Here is a 20,425-nt window from a genome sequence, read left to right as displayed (position 1 = left end):
GCCTTGGACTTGACTCCCAGTGTCCTTCTCATGGACCTGGAGGATGGTGGTGGGGTTATGGGAACAGAGGGAAACCCAAAAGCCACACCTCTGCTAAATAAAGCTGATACCAGAAGAGAACTCTGGCTCGATTGACGTGGCGGAGAAACTCCCCAACGTTACTGATTTATCCCTGCTTTACAATTTAAACCAGGGTGAAGCAGGGGTGAACAAAAAAAAAAAAGACCACCGTAGAAAAGCAAAGGAGGACACCAATCAACAAAGGCTAGGACGTTTGTGGCTGGGACAGGGCAGAGTAGCCAAGGTGGGCCTGTGGTTCTTGAGTGAAAGTAGCAGGAAATAAAAGATTGCCCTTGGACGATCAGTGGCTCGTTGTTTTTGGTCTTTGAACGCTGCTCAAAGACATACCTCTACCTCTCAGACAAAAAAAGCTTATATTTACATTCTTTACCTCAATGACCATGTGTTCAGCTGTACTGCATTTTAGTGCAAACTGTAACTGGTAAGGCTGTGATTTAGGAAATGAAATGTTTGCAGAGACTCTCAGTGGAATGTGCTGTGTGCCTCAAGTTCCCAAAAGAGAAAAACTCGAGCTCAAGTCTGAGCATAGTACTAATTCCAATTTCACACGAAAACCTTGTGAATGACATGTAGGACTGAACACAACAGCGTTTTGTATATGTATCAGGTCATTGCCGTTCACAAAAGACCGTGGTCTGCGACTGTAGCACCATTCAAGTCACGGATAAACCATACAAGTGCATGTATAAAGTCCCTTTATAATCCCAGTGTAAATTCTATAAACAAATAGCTCAACCACTTTCAATTAATGTCATTAGATAAAGACTGAAAGTCTCAACAACAACAATATCTCAAGTTCCCCCAGGATGAATTACAGTGGCTTTGGACAGCTCAAATGAAGCTTCCCAGAGATACTAGCATGGCTGTGGACTGCCAGTCTTTAACAGCGCAGTGCATATATTTTCTTTATATGGTAACATGATGAAAAGATACTGCAGCAACTTGTATAAGAAGAGTGGGCTTCATGGTTAAGAGGGCTAGAAGTCACTCAGTCTCTGCTATTTATAGTAACATTAAATTTACTATGGAAAACCGTGCTCTTCCTGTTTTGCAAAAATCTGATTTGTGACAAACGCTCAAACTTGTGTTGACCCGTTCACAACGAGGACAAACATTAGCTTTCTTTGGGTCATTGCTCGAGTGTGAAAGAAGTATAAAAAAAACCCTTGGTTGTCCTTTGTTTGTGGGCTATATATTGACTGGCAGCTTAGTGCACAACTAGTGCAGCTTTTGTAGCTATTTTAAAGCAAAAAGCAAGCCTGTCATTATCCAGGAGCAGTGGGGGTTTTCCGAGAAATCGCTACACAATAGACATGACCGTTTTCTTCAATGGCAAAAATATGAACAATAACATGAGAGTTGGTAGAAGGAGCAGTGTTTTGGCTCTCACTTCACTAATTGAGTTTGGGTTGAGTGCATGATTAGATGTAAACACTGCAGTCCAGTGGACCATTCATAGTGTCACATGTGAGAATGTGTGGTAGCCATTTATTGTCCCAATTGTGTGTCATAATCACGTTTTCTGTTCAGACTGTATTACATAATCACCTGGTCTGTTTAATCAACAACTTGCTGCCATTTATAAATTGACTCTGTGCACAATCAAGCATCTTTGTTTTTGAGGTGTTACACAATAAGGAATAAAAAAAAAAAGATCAGCTGCTTTAAATGAGGCTGTGAAAGCTCCACCCTTAATCCTGTCTAGTTCAAAGCTGAGGGAGATTGCTGCGGCTGCCGGTCAGACTGGAGTCTCCCTTTGATTTGGTTTGTAAATGACAGCCATGCATACTTGGTGAACCCTATTTGGTTGCAGAGTTGGTGCAAACACAGGTCAGCAGGCGTGTTTTCATGCCTTGGTGTCTACATGTGATGTAGGAATCGGATACACACTCAGTTTTCGCTGTTTTCGTTATCTGCGGTCCATACACAACCTCAGATATTCCGTCCATTAGAAGCACCACGGGTGTTGGAGGTAGAGAGTGTCGCAGTGGGAGGATGTGGGCACCGCTGTGTTGTTTGGAGTGTGGTTTCCTGAGGAGAGAAGGAGCAGTGAAGGAACTTGGACAGAGGGGAGGGGAAGTACTTGTCCTGGTCTCTATTTCACCCCCACTTCCTCCTCGACTCCTTGTACTTGCTCACCACCTACGGTTGTACCACATGCTCCCATTCTCCACTCATGACCCTTCCTTCTCCTTTACGCACATCCACCAACGCAATCTCACAAATCTTGCTCAGGAACTGAGGCCAGTCTGAAGGAAATGCCTACCTCCCCTCACGTCTCCACGTGCCTCCTCTCTGATCCCGAGTGATATTTTCTAGCCCGGCCTCTAGTGGGGCCCCAGTGCCGCGGAAGTATTTCATTTCCATCATTTCAGTCTCTAACGTCACCACCTCCCGCTTTCTTTGCTCACATACAGTAACACCCTGTTCACTTTAGATTACTATTAATGTAGGAGGAAGAAAACATTTATAAAACATTTATTCTGATTTATAAAAGCCACGAGGCACAGAAAGGTATTTATCATCTTTCCTTTGTGTTTTCTTTTGCAGGCTCCAACTCAGGCATGGTGTTGGTTCTCGATCACCTGGTGAAGGACGATGGCTCTGGGCCTCTGCTCATCCAGCCTCAGAGAGAGGCTGTGACCACAGAGCCTGACCTGGTCCTGTCACACCGTCAAAGGTCAGACTCCTCAGCTTCAGACCGCAGTGTGAGCTCGGTGCTTTCCAAGTCCAATCTTGATTCTGTGGCCTCAGAGAAGACTCTGGGCTCAGCCTACAGAGCCCGGCTAGACTCTGGTGCCTCAGACAGGAGCCAGAGTTCCTCCCAGCGTGGTCGGCTAGGCTCCGGGGCATCAGAGCGAAGCGTCAGCTCCCAGTCCTATATCAGACAGAGACTGGGCTCAGATGTCTCCGACTCTGGCGTCAGACCCCGTTTGGGCTCTGGGGCTTCAGATAGTGTCGGTCTTTTGTCAAGGAAACGGACTGACTCGGTGACATCTGACCAGAGCGTGAGTATGTCCTCTGAGGAGAGGGGTCCAGGGGAGGAGGTGGAGATAGCAACGAGTGGTTCAACTTACAGCACAGATTCAGAAACCGAGAGCAGAAGCCAAGGTCCAGCCAGCCTCCAGGCTCAGTCTGACCAGGATCACATCGTTGACCAGGAGCAGCCTGATGGAGCCATTTTATCTCGCAGCGATCCTACAGATGTTCAGCTCAGTGGCAGCACCAAGGGAAAAACTGACTTCCAGAAACAAAAGGTATACAGGCCTTATGTATATCTAATGTATGTATGTCGAATAAATGTGTGCCGTCTTTGAGTCTGGAACGTACAGGCAGGTGACAAATTAAAGGAAAACACTGAATAAAAGAGGAGAGACAAAATCTAGCTTCCATTCAGGGCAGGAGGGATCACTGAAAATGTTGTTTGCTGGAACAAGTGCACTGCTACCATCAGTTTGCAGGATAGAGACATAATTAGCCCCTCAACTGCAGCACATTAAACAGCATGTTTAACGAACCTGCAAATGTCACTTTGGCCTTGTAAGACACATTAACAAAATGCTGTCTGCCCATGAGATCTAGCTACAACAGAAGTTTATTAACCTTGTCTCTTGTTCCCTGTTGCTGTCAGTCAAACACAGACACGCCCTTTTTTTTCTTTGTATTAATGATACAAAGCTACTTACAATTTTCTTTTTTTTTGTATATTTTTTTGGGCTTTTATGCCTTTAATGGACAGCACAGTGGAGAGTGACAGGAAACGGGGAGGCAGAGAGAGGGGGAATGACATGCAGTGAAAGGCCGTCCGATGCGGGATTCGAACCGGGGCCGACTTCTGCTTAAACCACTACGCTACACGACGCCCCACAATTTTCTTTTAAAAACAGCGCTGAAATCACTTTTTGACGATGAAAAGATTCTGGACAAATCTGTTGACGAGGGAATATCTTCTGGTAGAATGGTGTTTGTCCCTCCAGCAGAGTTACAGAGACATATAGAGTCCATGCTAAAGGGGATTGTAGCTGCTGTAGAGGCTTATTAAGACACTTCATGTTGCTTTTTCTTGTCACCCATCTGTATCTCAGGACAGGTGAATGGCAAGAATAATACAAAGTATTTATCACAGCTGCACCACTAGAGTGGGGTGTTGAGCTACAGAGTCACAGTCACGTGCAGCAATAGGCCAAGCTCCGTCTTTGTTTCTTTCCATGTCATTATCCCCCGACAAGTAATCCCGTCACTCCATTCTTCAGTGACACCCAGGTCACATCGGCATCCATAAACACATCGTGCTGGGCTCTTGTTTGGAGCTGTTTAACTTTTGTTACTTGGATACACACACTGTGCACCTGAGTGTCTCTGCTTCACCTCAGCGGCATGTCAGTCCCACCTGCTGTCGGAGAGGAACACGCAGCGTTACGGGCCAGAGCTTCTGTCTCTCTTCATCCCACAGTGCTGAGGACACACAAACACACAGAGCTGGTGTTTCTGCACTGCTCACTGTTAAGCAACATTTCCATTCTTGGGGGCTCAGGTCACTATGACGCCGTCGTGTCGCTCCTCTTAATGTGTTTACCCAGGGCTTCTTTTATTGTTCACTGCAATATACACCGATGCTCAGTCTCCTGACAGAAGTGTAAACAGTCTGGGGCCCATCATGTCCCCCACTGCCAAAAAAAGAACAGAGGCCCACTGCTTCACTCTATACACAAATGTTACATAATGAAAACACCACTGGTTGATTCTGTATTTAGGATTGTGTAGGTCTGTGTGTGTGTGTGTGTATGGGTCTGTGTACTTGTCACCACGGCCATCCATCCCGACTCTTGCTCCTCATGAATGTGCATTGCTGCCCTGTTAAACATGGAGCTGTTCAGTGCAGCAGCTCTGTGGTTGTCAATCCAGGCAAACACTGCATGTTAGCCCTTAATCTCCTCCACTTCCTCGACTAATTTTTCTGCCATGTGTCTTTGTTTTTTCCCTCTGTAGATAACAGTTAACAGGGATCTTCCCTTCACCCGTGACAAAGCAAAGGACTCTGGTAAGAAACTAGTCCAACTCATTTAGTCCTGAACTTATTAATCAGCATCATTTTTGATAATATTTTAAGATCAAGGAAAACTTCCAAACATTCATCATCTTCCAGCCTCTCAAAAGGGAGAATTTTGCTGAACTCTGTTTTTAAATCATTGTTAATTGAATATGTTGTAGAACAATTTTTAATATTCTGGAAAATTGCGATGGGTGTTTGTCACTATTTAGTTGACATCTTACAGACTAAATGATTAATTAAATGTAAAGCATGTGACAGTATCACACCAGATGGTTTATAGTTCACACACTGTAGAACTCCAGTACATGGAGACAGTCACAGCCATTAGTGTGACTGTGTAAGGCTGGGAAGAGAGCATGTTGTAATATACACCGTTTCTCTCTTTCTAGCAGACAGTGCTCTTTGCTGTGTCCACTGTACTATAAACTGTGGTCTCCCCCTCCCCGAGCAGCACATCTTTTTTTTTTTTTTTTTCCTTTGTAAGGATGACCTCAGTGAATATCTTCTCCTCTAATCACTAGTGTTTTTTCCATTGCAGGGCCAGTGCCAAATCATGAGCTTTATACACAGTATCTGACGGTATTAAGGATCAGAGGATGAAAAAGTATCCATGAGTGGAAGAAACATGTCCTGAAATGTCTAAAAAATTGCACCCGAAAGACAGTGAAACAGGGGAAGTTAAGTCAAGCAAAATAAAGGGGCAGGAACAAAACCTAGAGAAAGGGCTTTTTGAGGTAGAGGAGGAGATAATATAAGGAGATGGGAGAAGCGAAATAGGCTCTGTGTCTCTCGTGCATTGAGCTCTTGTGTTTTTCTGTGATTTCCACTCCATTTCTGCATTATGTCTTTGCAGCACCTGAGAAGAAAAATGCTGTGTCGGAACAATTCAACTGCACCAACTCTGTGCGTGACAGAATGCGCAAGTTCGCAGAGCCCAGCCCGAGCCCAAATGTCGCAGCTTTGAAGAAAGCTCCTCTGAGGAATGGGACAACCCCCGGCAGCAGTGGCCACACAAATTTCTCCAGAGCTACTGAGCTGTTTACACACACAGCAGCATCACTCAAAACATCTGGAGACTCCACATCTCACACCTCTGCCGCATCTCAGAGTCAGGCCACACCTCAGCCAAGAGGTGGGGCTAACAAACCTCTGTCTTCAGCCAGCCAATCGCAGAACTCCAAGGGCGGGACGAGACAACCAGCTGAAAAAGATGTGCACGCCTTCAGTAACTCAAAGGAAGACAGGACCCCAGGGAAAGCAGCTGCACAGCAGGTCACCCAGGGAGAGGCAGACCCGGACATGAAGACTTTCCTCACCATTGAGATCAAGGATGGGCGAGCCACGACCTCCTCTACATCCTCCTCTAGGGGCAACATCGTCCCCATCACGACCATCACCCCACGCATCACCCCTAATGCTCTGGGGCAAAGAGCAGGTAGGAGTATCAACCTTATAGCAACAGGAAGTGCTTATACTGTAGCTCACTCAGTGCTCAAATAACCGGTTTAACATTGTGCAATTTTTTGCAGCTTTGTGGTTTTATTGATCTGGAAGCACAACTGAACACTATCTAAACTAAATTTTAATGCACTGGGGTTTTAGGTCAAATTTAATTGCATTGACAATTTTAAGCCTCATATGGAGCTGGTACAGTATGAAAAGCTATCACCAACTGTGTTTCAGGAGGTTTGGATGATCCTAATTTAGCCACTGTATGTCTGTCCTTGCTAATATCAACCCGTAGAGCATGATGGAATCCCAGTCGCTGTGGGAGGCGACCGGGGCCAAGGAGTCGGTCAGAAGTGGGATGATGACAAGGGGTTTGTCAGACCAAGCAAAGCACATGGATGAGTGGGGATAGATGTTGGGGCTGAATACAAAACAGCATGGTTGATCTGAAGGGCATTTGTTATAAAGTGAGCGTGCTGCTGCAGTGTGGAGGAGGGTGAGGTCAGTAGTCAACAGTAGAGAGTATATTGGGACAAAGGAGACAACAACTGGTTGTCTCAGGCCAAGCTGAATAGTAATACTGTTACTATATAACAGTGCAATTGAATGAGGCCACACAGTAGATTTTTGTGTGATACATGCTGCTTCTTTTAAACGAACAAGAACTTGCTTAATTTATTCCTAAGAATGCTCTTAAAATAAAGAAAAAAATTTTAAAGACACTGACATCCACTGTTTGAATGCAGCAAGAGACCTTTGTCTGTTTTCTGTCAGGTAAACATGGATGCCAGAAAAACAGCTTCTATGTGTACCTCTTTGAATACTTTCCCTGATGCAAACACTTAAGAACGTATTGTTCAGTGTTGGTACATGACAGTGTAGAATTAAGTGATATGTAGTACATCTACTGGCTTTGCACTGACCTGTTATTTACATGACACAATGAGGTGAAAATAACTTTTTAAATGAATCTTTGGTCATTTTATGCTGTACATTTTTTTAAAATTACAATTGTCCCTGTTTTTCAAGAAGTGAGTAGAATGTATGATATATATATATCAGTGTGCAGCATAGTTTGAAAAATAATGCACGGCAATATCATCTGTACTGATCTAACAGTCAAGGATTTTTGGTGGATACACGTGTTACATCACAACCAAAAAAGGAAAACATACTAAAATATGTAGTGTTTAGAAGGTGTTGGAGAACTGCAGCAGGTGCTCATCCATAGATGGTATGAGTTTATCCTACTCGGCATGTTGAGCAGTGGGCCAGTCAATGTTACAATGTTCCTGTAATGTACATACTCGGTACAGTATATACTCTCAGTGCAAACAGAACCAGCAGGGATAAATTAAATGCATGTAATGAAAACATGACCAGCTTGAATCCCAGTCCATTTCAGAAGCAAAGCTACTACAGTGCTACAGCTGCTGTCATGGTCTATCCATACAAGACGTCTTAAGTTTCAGCTCTTCCCAGCAACCGGGATCTCCAACCCAAACAGTTTATTTAAGACTCAAGCTGGACCTGTGTGATTACAGCCTCCTCACCTCTTACAACCACCCCCCCACCCCCACCCCACACACACACACACACACACACACACACACCCACCCCCCCAGGACACATTCTGGCAGCCCCATTGGGCTCCTTCACTAGAGTCACACGGTTTCTTTTCAGCTCAATTTGCTTTAATGGTTTTGGGCTCCTTTTTTGGGAACCTATCTGTCTCCCACTGACTGAGAGCAGGCCGCATTTGTGTCTCCAGTTTCTCTCAAAAACACCTGCCAAGACTCTTAAATGTACACTGTGCTGTGCTGGTGTGCATCAGCCCTATTTTATGATATAGCTTTTGTGTGTGTGTGTGTGTGTGTGTGTGTGTGTGTGTGTGTGTGTGTGAGAGAGTGTGTGTGTGTGCACGTGTGTGTGTGAGGTGCAGGCAACAGGTCACAAGGAAACTACCGTACTGTTGGAGGCGACTGAAGAGGGCTGTTTATGTTGAAGGAGTCATCCACATTTTCTCACTTTTCTCTCGTTAGACATGTGTCTGTTGTTTATGACACTATGGCAGCTTATGTAACTGACTAATGGCTACTACCAACACAGTGCAAAGCCATGCACACGTCTCAACTGTACACATGCATATGTGCCAGGACCTTTTGGTTTGTTTGGTTTGTTCTTATTCATCCTATAGCTGTGGATTATATCTCTCATAAGAAATATTTTATGATTCCATTAAATCTTTGTCTTTCCTGTGTCTGTTTCAGAGTTGACCCTCGGCCTAAGAGCAACGCCATTCAAAATCTCCTCATCCAGCTTCTCCTCTGGATCCTCCATAAAGGTACAGTCTGCTCTAAGAAATGTTTTTTAGGAAAAGATCACAACATTAATTATTCCACAGAAACTTGACAGAAATTGTCAAACATACTGAAAAAAAATCGTTTTTCAGTCCGTTCCAATTAAAGATGAATGTTTTGTTTTCATCCGCTGTTTAATTTCCAACTTGATTCAGTTGGATTCCGCTGGTGTTTTTGCTGCGTCCCTGTCACAGCAATCACCAATAAAGGCCTGAGAAGTGAGCGAGTCAGGACAATGAAAGGCAGACAGAGTGTGAGAAAAGGAGGGAGCGGAGGGAAGAACAGTGTTTATCAAACACAGAGTGGGTAGCCAGTCACATCTGTCCTTGTAAGGTATGTGAAGGAGAGAGGGAGAGGGAGGGAGGTGCTCCGGGTTTTCTCTCGGCAGGCCATGCCCACTGAGATTTATCCGGGAAATGTTTCTTAAATCACACCTGTCTGTCCTCATCCTCGCCGGTTACTACCCTGCTGCATTAAAGCACATGTTGACATAAGTTCTTCATCATGTAACTCTTTGTGCACTCTGATTGGCTGGAAGTCTTTTACTGATGGTGGAAAGTGACTGCTGTCAAAAACCATCCCCCTCCTGTCTGACAGTAACCTCTGAGAGTTATTATGGTAAACTCCCATTTGCCTCATTCCTTAACCCACTTGCTCCTCCATGAAAGGCAGTGTCATTATGAATCAAGAGGAGGGCGAGGAGAGGAGAAGTGGTGTCCTGTTTACTCTTTAATGGCTGCGTTTTCCCACCCCCTGTGTCAAGTGCGGCTGTAATCTGGTTATTGGATCACGGAGCGGGTTAATTAGGGCTGGGAGGAGGCTCCGCGAAGCTGCAGGGAGGATTTAAGGTGTTGGAATGAGACTGTCTCCATCAGTTAGTTCCATGTACGAACTAAGGTACTGCAGAAGAGTCTTTCTAGGAAAGACGGGGAAAGGGATATTGCAGGAAAAGGACAAAGATTTTTGCAGGAGATGAGGTTTATGTTTGACTGAGCCAGGTGCAGCCACAGCATAACGACATGCAGGTAACATCTTTGTGTGAGTGCTACCGTGTGTATGACATTACTAAAGAGGATATATTTTGAATTATGGTAAGTAAATACATGCATTTGAAGAATCTCCCGTCACAAAATCGGCTCTGGACGTACAGCAGCAGCAACGCAGCAGCACACTCTGGATTACAGTCTGATTGGTGTATCACTCACAAATCATTACTTGTACTTTACATTATTAGTTTCTGTTTACTATGTTTTTATTCATAACTGTCGGGGATGAGACTCTGTAGCACACACTGCTCTCCAAGCAACTGCATCGTCATCGTATAGGCTTAACATGAGTGCTTTCATTGATAAACCACAAGGCTACAACACGAAGTAATCTTCATCTTCAATCTCTTTGTCTGTATATTTCACCTGCTTCTGCCAGACTGGCCTACGTTTTACCTTACAAAGACAGAGCCCGGGTGACCTGGTTAATGAGATTGTAAAAACAGCAGCAGACACTGTTGATTAGCATCAGCGTGGGGGGAGGCAGCTTGGTTACTTTCAGACTGATCCTGAGACCACCTGTTCTCTGACTTTCCCTGGTTTAGTCGAAGTTCAAGGTCGAGTGAGAGGAGGTGACTTGTCAGGGGTGGATTCATATTAAAGTAACTTATGTAAAAACCCTTTTCACATCGGTCTCTATGTTCATTTTAGCATGAAGCGTGTGCAATATGTGGTGTAACTGTAGCTGTAGCTCTTCCTATTGAGTGTTGTTGATGGTTGTTTATTGACCACAGTGGTTCCTGTCTGGGACTATGATCTGTTTGGGTGGTCCAGACTTCTCCATGGTGGTCTAACTTCAGAATTCACAACCTCCGCTCTTTACTTTGTTGTCTTGTTTTTTTTTTTAAATTCCAATAAAACATGTTGATTCTGATAGCATCAGCTCTTACAGTGGATTGTCTCTAAATTACAATCTGAGATTCAACAGAGAGAAACGTTCTAGATGAAATAAACAATGGAAAGTTTCCAAAACAAAGAAGGGCAAAGTGAACGAGTAAGTTAAGAGATGTGAGTAAAAAGGAGAGAGCTGCTCCTTGTTATTTATTATAAAAGCAAGACTAAGATGAAGTTAACGGCAAGGTCAAGATGCGTAGTGTTTCAGAGCAGTGATGAGAGTTCATTTCTGACAGGTGAGACAGGCAGTGTGATTATTGATGCCTCCTGCTCCGGGTGATCACAGCTGCTCCTGCTCATCTCAGCTGTTGGTCCATGCCGACCGCTGCGCTCAGCCTTGAACACAAATACAAACAATACCGTAGCTTTATAACCAGGGTGATGACAGGACAGTCAGTCTCTTTCCTGTAGTCACAGGGATTACTGCCAGGGCTCGGGTCACACTTGGAGAAGTGCTGCTGCATGAACGTGGACACACAGGTCCCACGGTCAGTGACAGACAGTCTCACTGTGACACAGACGTATAAGGACCCCATTGTTAACGAACTGCTGATCCATGACACATGCTGGTTACCCAAGCAGTTCACATGTGTCGCAGATTTAAGCCTGGTCTGCAGACCAGGGTGCAAACTGGGGAGAAAAGCTCTGACATTGTCTGAAAGTCCGGATGAACTTACTCTGAATCAAAACCGCAGTGTTTTTGTTCCTGATGTTTTATAGCCAGCTTGGATTTAAATTTCCATAAGAGATGTTTTTCCATCTTTGTTTCCTCTGTAGAACAAAATATCTTCGTTGCTTTAGTTTTGAGCTCTGTTGGAAGTTGCACAAGTTATTTTTAGTAGCCCTGGATATAACAGCAGAGGGTTCACAATAGCCGCAGACACTGTCACATATAAGAGAAAGAAGAGATAGAATCTCATCCTATTCACATAACTACTTCAGATGTGCCACAATAACCAGAAATAGAGAAGACAACTGTGTGTTTGCACTACTAGTCTTTATTTGTCATGTTCATTCTTTCTACATTACTGTGTTTTACTGTGGGTGAAGTGCTTTAGTGCTTTGATGCATGGTAAGACTGAAGCCATGTCCTTCTTGGGTTTTGACCCACTTTCTCTGCTGCTTGTCACGTTTCTCTCCTCTCAGACTCTTACTGGGAACTGTTTTGCTTACCTGTAAATCCCAGGAGAGATCACTGTTGCCCTTTGTCACATTGTTCTCCATTGAAGGCCCGTCCTGTTTATTTTGGACTTAAATGATTTGTGCTCTGTGCGTATGTGTTTTAGATAAATAAAAATAACGGTCATACAGTCACGGCGCTCCGTTTTTAAGGTGTAGATATTTACAGTGAATTCTTCTGTGTTCTTTCAATTTCTTTTATTCAGTTTAATGCTTGTGATGTAATGGCACGCCATTCAAGAATTACAGGTTTATCACATTTTGTAATGTGATGCTGCTAATCGGACTGCATTCACAGAAACAGAAACGGTATCTACAGTACCACTTGATTCTTCTGAATGGACTGCAGTATGCCAATAAATCTCCACTAGGCATTTACAATATCTACTTGAGCATCTTACAATAAGAACAACATACACACACAGACTTCCGTCAGTGCTCTTAATTTAACACAAAAGCACTTGAAGCATCCACATGAGCAGGAGCTAGACCCCCTGATGCTTTGTCTGTAAGGCTAAAACAAAATCGTGGATAGGACTGTAATGTCGTTGGTAACATCCTTGCCCACAGCTGTGGAGAACTGGGCCCCAATTCCTCCTCACTGGTCACCCAGTCTGCTCTGTCATGGCCCTGAACACTTTGACCTTCATGGGCCGATCTTCCCTCTGGAGGTCTGTCTTGAAATCACAGTCGTGCAAAAACCACCGACCTGATTAGTTGGGACTCGGTTGCATTTTGTCGGAAAGCAATTTTAAGAGGAGTGAAACACTAATGTGCGACTCTTTCAACTCAGCCCAGGCCTAGAGCCACATCTAAACCCCTCTTTGCCTGCCAGTCGAGGTGTGAAGGACAAGTGCTCTAAATAAAATGAAAGTTGAAAGAGGGGAGGGGGGGAGTTACCATTCCCCCTCTGGCCTCCACCAGTGCCCCTGGACTGACTGTCTCAGTGGAATAATGGTGGGGCAGGAGATAAATAGACATGTCCATGGCACCTGGAAATAAGGGGGCGGGGCCACTGTTGCCTGGGAAACAGGATTTCTTGCATGCTCATTGGCTGTCAGGGTGTTGGCCGGTAAAGAGGGGAGATTTGCTGGGGGTATAAAGACCATGCATTGTTTTGAAAGGTCTCAGACAGATGGACAGGGAGACCCTCACCTCTGAGGCAAAGGACCCAGCATTCTCTGATCTGACACCCCAACTGAAGTTTTTGGGACATTAAGTCGTATTTAAACTTGAAGGATTTTGACCAGTGGAACATTGAGTGCAGCTGGTCTGGCCATGCCTGGAGTGAACCTGGACTTCCTCCCAGCCTCGCAGGCTCCAGAGGATTTGGGCAGCCCAGACAGTGCTTGTGCCGAGTCCGGCCTGGAGGAGGTGATCGGTGATCTGCTCGCTCAGGAGGAAGCTGAGAATGAAGGGGAGCAGGAGAGCAGCGAGAGGAAATTTGAATTAACACTGCGGTGTGCCGTTGGAGAGATCCATAGTGACCTGCAGGCTTTTGGGAAGCGAGTGGATGCCCGCCTGGAGAAGGCTGCGGTTCAGGTGGTTCCTCTGGCTGAGGCCATTGTCATGTTGCAGGAGGAGAACCTGAGGCTGAGGGTTCAGCAAGAAAGGCTGGTGAGGCAAGTGGAGGCCCTGTGCCAGGTTCTGGGGCTACCCGATCCATTCCTCCATGTATTTCCTAGCAAGGAAATCTCACCTTCGATTCCTTGTGAAGCCAAAACTCCATCCAGTGATTCTCCAACTTCATGCAGTGATCCTCCAGCTTGCACTCCCCAGGACACCGCACTTGAAGCACTACATGACAATTCCTCCTGCACGCCTGAAGTTTCTGCATCCAGTGCGCCCCAGGAATCTATATCATGCCCCCAGGACTCAGACACCACAGGGACAAGCACACCTCAGAATTCAGAGCCCTCGCCCGTCCCTCACCCGCCTACCTTTGCAACCTGCCGTTCCCTCTCTGCTCCTGCTCTGATGGCAAACATTTCTTTTAACGACAGTGGGGTACTGCACTCTGTTAATGGTTTTGATCATGGTCTCCTTATTTCAGATAACGTGCTTAAAGAACAGGAATGTCTTTTGTTCCAGTGTTGACAATACCTGTGAATCAACTGGCTATGAGTTTTACATGCCATACCAGTGACACTCTGTGTTCTGCTCACGAACTTCTTGACCTCTGTTCCATCCGTCATGGCTGTCCACTGGTTTTAATCTCACATTATGTAATGACTTCATTTTGAAAAAGCTTGACCATCTCAGCTGTCAGTCAGTTTGGACAGGTTGTATTTATGTGGAGGAGGTTTTCCAGTCCTGTAACACCATGTGTTTCCAATTGTGTCTTGGCTAGCACCTGTGTGTGTGTGTGTGTGTGTGTGTGTGTGTGTGTGTGTGTGTGTGTGTGTGTGTGTGTGTGTGCGCTGTTGAGTGGATAAACTTCCTGGTGGAGGAAATAGTCATCACGTTTTAACAGTAACAGTGGCTCGGGCCTACAGTTTGCCATCCGTAACATTCACTGTGGCAGGAACATGAACTTGAACATTAGATGTTTTTGAAAGGGAGCCATAAATTAAACGGTTTTAATTGTCCGACTTCAGAGGAAGAAGGGGATTTAAGGTCTTACCTTCGTGTTATAGAAATCAATGCACATGCTGTCATCTCCAGGCTTGTTTGCTCTATGCTCTCTTGGAATCCCAAAACAAACCCTGTTTGTGTTTCGTGTGTGCACCCGTGGCATTTTGAGAGATATTGAGTTTTTTGTCTTCAGTTGTTCGACTGGCCAGAGTTCATATTCCTGTCTAATCCTGTAGAGACAGCTGGGTCTGCCAATCAGCTGCTCCAGTAAAGGTGATGGACCTCTGTTATAAGACTGTGATAATGAGGAGTGACTGAATCTGATCATTTTGTCCCTTTGTCTTTGTGCATCGTCAACTCTTCCTTCACTGTCAGCTACTCATAATTCTGCAGGTGCAGACTGTGCTGCAGATCTAAGCTCAAATGTTTTTTAAAAGGGCTGTAGCTCTTCTCGCATTAGAGAAGACAAGGAAACCTAAAGAGCATTTTTATGACATAGTGGCTCAGATGCTGAATAATATACTGGAACGCAATTCAACACGAATGGAGCACTAAGGTTATCTGGGATATTCTCACCCCACACACATTCCCTCATTGCCTGACTTAGAGCCCTTGTTTGGCTGTGTTGTGTCCCAAAACATTCCTGGTCGGTCAAGTGCCTCTCAGTCCAGCCTGTCCCATGGGTCAGAACTTTGTGTCCAGAAAAGTCTTAAAACCAGGGGCCACCCGTGATCACACAGCTCTGCGGCTGTGCTGGGCAGTGTCCCTCCCTCCCTGGTGAGACCTGGCCCGGCTGAGGGCTGCAGAGAGGAGCACTGATAGGGTAGATAGTGTAGACAGGGACGGGGCCAGCTGTCTGAGCTATATCTGGACCTAGACTCAGTTTACAACAAAAGCATGGAAGTCACAGCTAGATGCTATAGTCCACCACAGGAATTCTGCATATGAACATTTAAGAGGTGTTTTCTGCAGCATTTATGGTCACTCAGAATATGCTGCTCGATAGCCAGGTCAACATTAACAACCTATAATGTTCCCGTTTTGTTCTACTTCTTCTTTACTTCTGCTCCTGTGCTCAACAGTCCCACCAGACCAGTAAGGATAGCTTTGGAAGGATGTCTTCCCTCAGAGTTTATATCTGCTAATGCACTGTTCCCATCTCACAGCCATGGTGGTGTACCATACCTGTCACATGAACTCATGGTTCGAAGCAGCTCGGCATCATTTAGACACTCCATGTGTCAGTCACACTCCATGAACTAAGTGAACAGTAACTTGGCGGGGTTGCTCTTGCTCTCATTTGCTTACTGTCACTCTCTCTGGCATGGCTGGAAGGTTGAGGGGATGGAAGATATGATGAGATATGGCGAGTGAGAAGTCTTGGTACAAAAAAGAGATTATCAGAGGGAGGGAAAGATGTGAACTCTGCAATCTTCTTGACACACTCAGGCCTATTATGGCTGCAGTGTGTTTAACCTAAAATCCTCTTGTGCCTATTGCGTCCTAAATGTCAGCAAGCTTCAGTCATGGGTTTTTTTAAACACTTGTCCTGGTTTCATAAATACTGAACTTTCGAACCCTGAGCTCCAGGTTAGGAGATCCTGCTTGCAGGAGCTCTCAGATGCCAATATGCATATCCAGCCATGGTAACAGTTTTCCTTTTTATAATGAAAATAGGCACAACCTCCAAAGATGAATAAATGTCGTACTGTGTCCTTCTGCATGTCTGCATATGTAAGCCCTTGCTCATGGTGTGCGTGTGTTTGTGTTATGTGCAGATGGAGACAGAGCCCGTTATGGCCTCTGAGCCAGTGTTTTCAGCTGGACCGTCTGTCCAGGTGGCGTGTCAAGTCCCAGCCATCCCCAACGGTTCCAGCATTGAAGCTAAACCCTGCGAGCGCTCCGGAAAACTGACTGCGGAACAGCTGGCTGCCATCGAGGACGAAGAGCTCCTTGACAAAATGGTACTTCACAGACAAGTCATCATTCTGGATGATTTAGATTTAAAAGCACTTTGCAACGAATATAACAGGTTCAGTCATGCAGAAAGTTTGTGTATTAACGCTAAATCTCGCCAGCTATGTGAGGGTCACAGCTCGGTGTTACGTGTATTCACAATGTCAGAACTGCATACATAAATAGAGCCATGCCACTTTGGCTTTTTGTGGGGAATTACCTCTCATTGTTTCCGTGTGTGTGTCCATCCCATGCGGGGCCCCCCCCCCCCTTTTACACAGCTCGATGAGTCAAAAGACTTTGAGGAGAGGAAGATGATCCGTGCAGCCATGAGAGACCTTCGCAAGAGAAAGAGAGGTAACGGCATAAAGAAAAACAATCTTCTATCTGTTACTCGGACCAAACCAAACTTTTTGTTCCAGTCAGTTTTTCATGACTGCTGCTTCCTTTCACATCATGACAGGCAGACACACTGCCGCGTTATAGTAATGAGTTTTTAATTCACATTTTTATTATTTTCTTTTTATTATCAGTATTTTTTTCTGTCTGTAAACAATCCATTCTGCCCTCAGAGGTCATGCTGGGATGTACTCAGGAGGAAATAGGTAGGGCAGGTTGGTGTGCAGTGTGCATTAGCAGTTGATACTTGCCTGCGTTTGTCTTCTTGTGTGCACCATCCTGTCACTGTCGGACCACTACAACTTATAAACAGTTTATCGCTCAGATGTCTGCAGTGGATGATGAACGATATGTTGACAGTTTTGGTTAAGTGCATGAATGCTGTTTTTTTTTTTGTTTGTTTGTTTGTTTGTTTTTTATGTGGAGTGTTTTGCACTCGCCGCAACATCTACCTCACTGAGCATATTCTGTTTTGCATTGAGCACTCACGATATGGTTACACCAGACCCCTGCACTGACAGTTGAACCACCTAATTGGATTCCCAGATCTAAACCTGCTCTAGAAAAATCTGTTCACGTTCAGTGTATTCGGACGCATCGAGCATACAAAGGGCCCAGGACTGCCCATAGTGTCCTAACCTCCTCAGATAGAGCAAGAGAGTTGATAGAGATTAACACTGCATGGTTTGTTTAAATACATGGACACATCAGGTAAAAGCTGGAGGTAACAGTGCAGGTGTTAAGGTATTCTGGACGCGCTGAACTTGGAGCAGCCTTCCGCAGCGGACGATCGGAGTGTTAGCTCTCTTTGATCTGTGATGTTTGCACAGTACATACTGCTTGACAGCTTTGGCTCGGGTGCAAGCCTCCCACCTGTGGGCGTTTGTGTGTTCAGAGGAATTTTACAGTACTGTGGAAAGAATCCTGAAATGTATCGCCTCAAATTTGGAAGCTCTGTTTTAATCCATCTTTGTGGCAGTCAGATGAGGTGCTGTCAGTTTGTTTAGGACCTCGTGTCCTCCTCCTCCTCTTTTTCCACTGACATCATCTTTCCTCATCTCCATCCGTCCTCTCCTCTAACCTCTTTTCTCCTCCACTCCAGACCAGAGAGAAAAGGAGCGGGAGACCCGCCTGCAGGAGCTCCGGCAGCAGAGAGAGGAGCGTTCACAGAAAGGTCGCGCTGGGGTGGGAGCAGGAGAAGTGGTAATGAGGAAAGTGGAGAAGTCAGGAGATGGCTCCACCCTCAGTCAAGTCACAAAGACCGACCGCTTCGCCCAGTCTGGTACTTTTTTTTCTTTCTATGCAACCTTCTTTCAACTTTTCTTTAACTTGGGTTTAACCACTGAAGTCAACTTCTTATGTTCACCGACATCCTCCTGACTCAGAAAAGCTCATCAGAAAACGGAAACATAAGATCATAGCAGTGAACAGATTGTAACAGAACGAAAACATAATGATTTTGTTGTGTGTGTGTGTGTGTGTGTGTGTGTGTGTGTGTGTGTGTGTGTGTGTGTGTGTGTGTGTGTGTGTGTGTGTTCAGATGATGGGAGCAGATCATCACGCAGCACTGTCGTCGAGGCCAGTTATGTGCAGAAAACAGACAGTGAGTCATTGCTTTACTTTGCTTTCCGGCTTTGTTATATCACTATCATTATATAATCATTGCAGTCTTATCATCAATATCATTAATACATCCATTGGGTTATCATGACACAACTGTGTTTGCATTTCAGGAGGGACAGTCCAGTCAAAATCATACAGCTACACCTCTTCCAGTTCCTCCTCCTCCTCTAACACAAGCAAAAAAGTGGGCAGGTGGGTGATGAAACATCAGCAAAATAACTGCACCTTATGTAAAACCTTCTCACACCTTCACAAATTAACTCGCTGTGCGTGTCGCTGCCTCAGCGTCTTTGATCGCGAGGATGACACATCGACTCGCAGCGGCAATGGAGGGTCGGAGCGAAGGCAGGCGGAGAGGCGCAAGGAGCTGATGAGGGCTCAGACTCTGCCAAAGACCTCTGCCATGCAGGCCCGCAAAGCCATGATAGAGAAGCTGGAGAAGGAGGGAGGCGGGTAAGGATAAACAGAGAGGCAGTGCTACCAAAGAAAGAAAAGGAGAAGATCAAAGCATGTAAATATTAACACAAACCTGACTTTTCTTTGTAGCCCTGGAAATCAGGCGGTCGCCAAGGTAAACAAGGTGCAGCGCTCCACCAGCTTTGGTGTGCCCAACGCGAACTCCATCAAGCAGATGCTGCTCGACTGGTGCCGTGCCAAGACCCGCTCATATGAGGTTAGACAATCGGCCACAGCGACCCGCTGTGTGTTGAGAGCTCTTCTTTAAAGTCGGACAATAAAGCGCGAGCTGAACATGATGATTAAGACACAATAGGCTGAGATAATATTTGCCTACTTTGGGAGTGTTTCCATCACTGCCTCCATATCTATTCTATTTGTCTTCTCCCTCAGCATGTGGATATTCAGAATTTTTCATCCAGTTGGAGCAATGGCATGGCGTTTTGTGCCCTGGTGCACAATTTCTTCCCTGAAGCCTTTGACTACAACTCCCTGAGCCCCAGCAACCGCAGGCAAAACTTTGAGGTGGCCTTCACCACTGCAGAGTGAGTACACACAAAAGACATGTCTGCTCGAGTAACCTGCACTAACCACATCAGTTTGGGTGTTGATAGGTTTTGACTGCAAGTGAGAGCTTGTTGGAGAAACCAAGTGAACTTCAGTGAACCTCTGTTTTTGTTAAGATAGGCATTGAAAATGTGACGAATATGTGGAGAAACCAGTGGAAGAAGCGTCTGCATGCGTAGTTCTCCTCCATGGCATAAAGATATAGATGTTATCTTCAAAACCAAGGTTGTCGTGGAGTGAAAACGAACAAAATCAAAGAATTCAAGCCAGTATTGTGGACTGCTCCCAGCCCAAACAACACATTTTGCTTTCTTCGTGCTGTATAGTTTTTCCCATCCTTCTCTTGTTTCTCTGTAAAAATCCATTTCTAGCTATTATTCAGTGTCGTCTACTTGAGCCTGAAGCACAGAGACGGAGAACAGAGAACATGTGGAAGTTGCTCGACTGATGTCCGAGTGTTAACTTTCTCTCGCAGGTCTCTCCCAGGTGTATCAAGGCCCCTCAAGGCTGAGTGAGCCTCATTACCACTCTAATAACTCCGCCTCTAAACCTCCATCAGTCCTCTGCTATGAGTAGCTGCTGTGACACCCTACATCTGCTCTAAGCCAGAGACCCATGAGCAAAACCTCCCCAAACAACCACCAGGTTAAAAAAAAACGGATGAGCTCTCTGCTGCACCTCCGATACTTTATCCCTCTTTTTTTTTTTTATTCCTAATCTCTCTTCTCTTCTTTTCTCTTTCTCATCCCTCTTGCATCACAGCACTCTCACTTGTGATGCCCCCCCAC

The 20,425-nt window shown here is 45.3% G+C and overlaps 1 protein-coding gene across 1 annotated transcript in view; it reads left to right on the top strand.

Moving 5' to 3' along the window:
• The window catches only part of smtnb (smoothelin b), a 48,806-nt gene that overhangs the window by 24,445 nt on the left and 3,936 nt on the right, over positions 1–20,425 (top strand). The window contains exons 7-19 of the mRNA XM_023410646.2: positions 2,632–3,338; positions 5,071–5,122; positions 5,988–6,569; positions 8,854–8,927; positions 16,415–16,600; positions 16,874–16,949; positions 17,165–17,197; positions 18,094–18,273; positions 18,532–18,594; positions 18,725–18,806; positions 18,900–19,067; positions 19,161–19,287; positions 19,464–19,615. Coding sequence (XP_023266414.1) covers positions 2,632–3,338; positions 5,071–5,122; positions 5,988–6,569; positions 8,854–8,927; positions 16,415–16,600; positions 16,874–16,949; positions 17,165–17,197; positions 18,094–18,273; positions 18,532–18,594; positions 18,725–18,806; positions 18,900–19,067; positions 19,161–19,287; positions 19,464–19,615 — 2,482 coding nt within the window. The remainder of the gene's footprint in view (positions 1–2,631; positions 3,339–5,070; positions 5,123–5,987; positions 6,570–8,853; positions 8,928–16,414; positions 16,601–16,873; positions 16,950–17,164; positions 17,198–18,093; positions 18,274–18,531; positions 18,595–18,724; positions 18,807–18,899; positions 19,068–19,160; positions 19,288–19,463; positions 19,616–20,425) is intronic.

This window comes from Seriola lalandi, unplaced genomic scaffold (genome assembly GCF_002814215.2).
Source record: "Seriola lalandi dorsalis isolate HSWRI2012SDOR001 ecotype SW California unplaced genomic scaffold, Sedor1 jcf7180002054427, whole genome shotgun sequence".
NCBI lineage: Eukaryota > Metazoa > Chordata > Actinopteri > Carangiformes > Carangidae > Seriola > Seriola lalandi.
The sequence above is the reverse complement of the archived record's forward strand: the minus strand, read 5'-3'. Positions and strand labels throughout refer to the sequence as shown.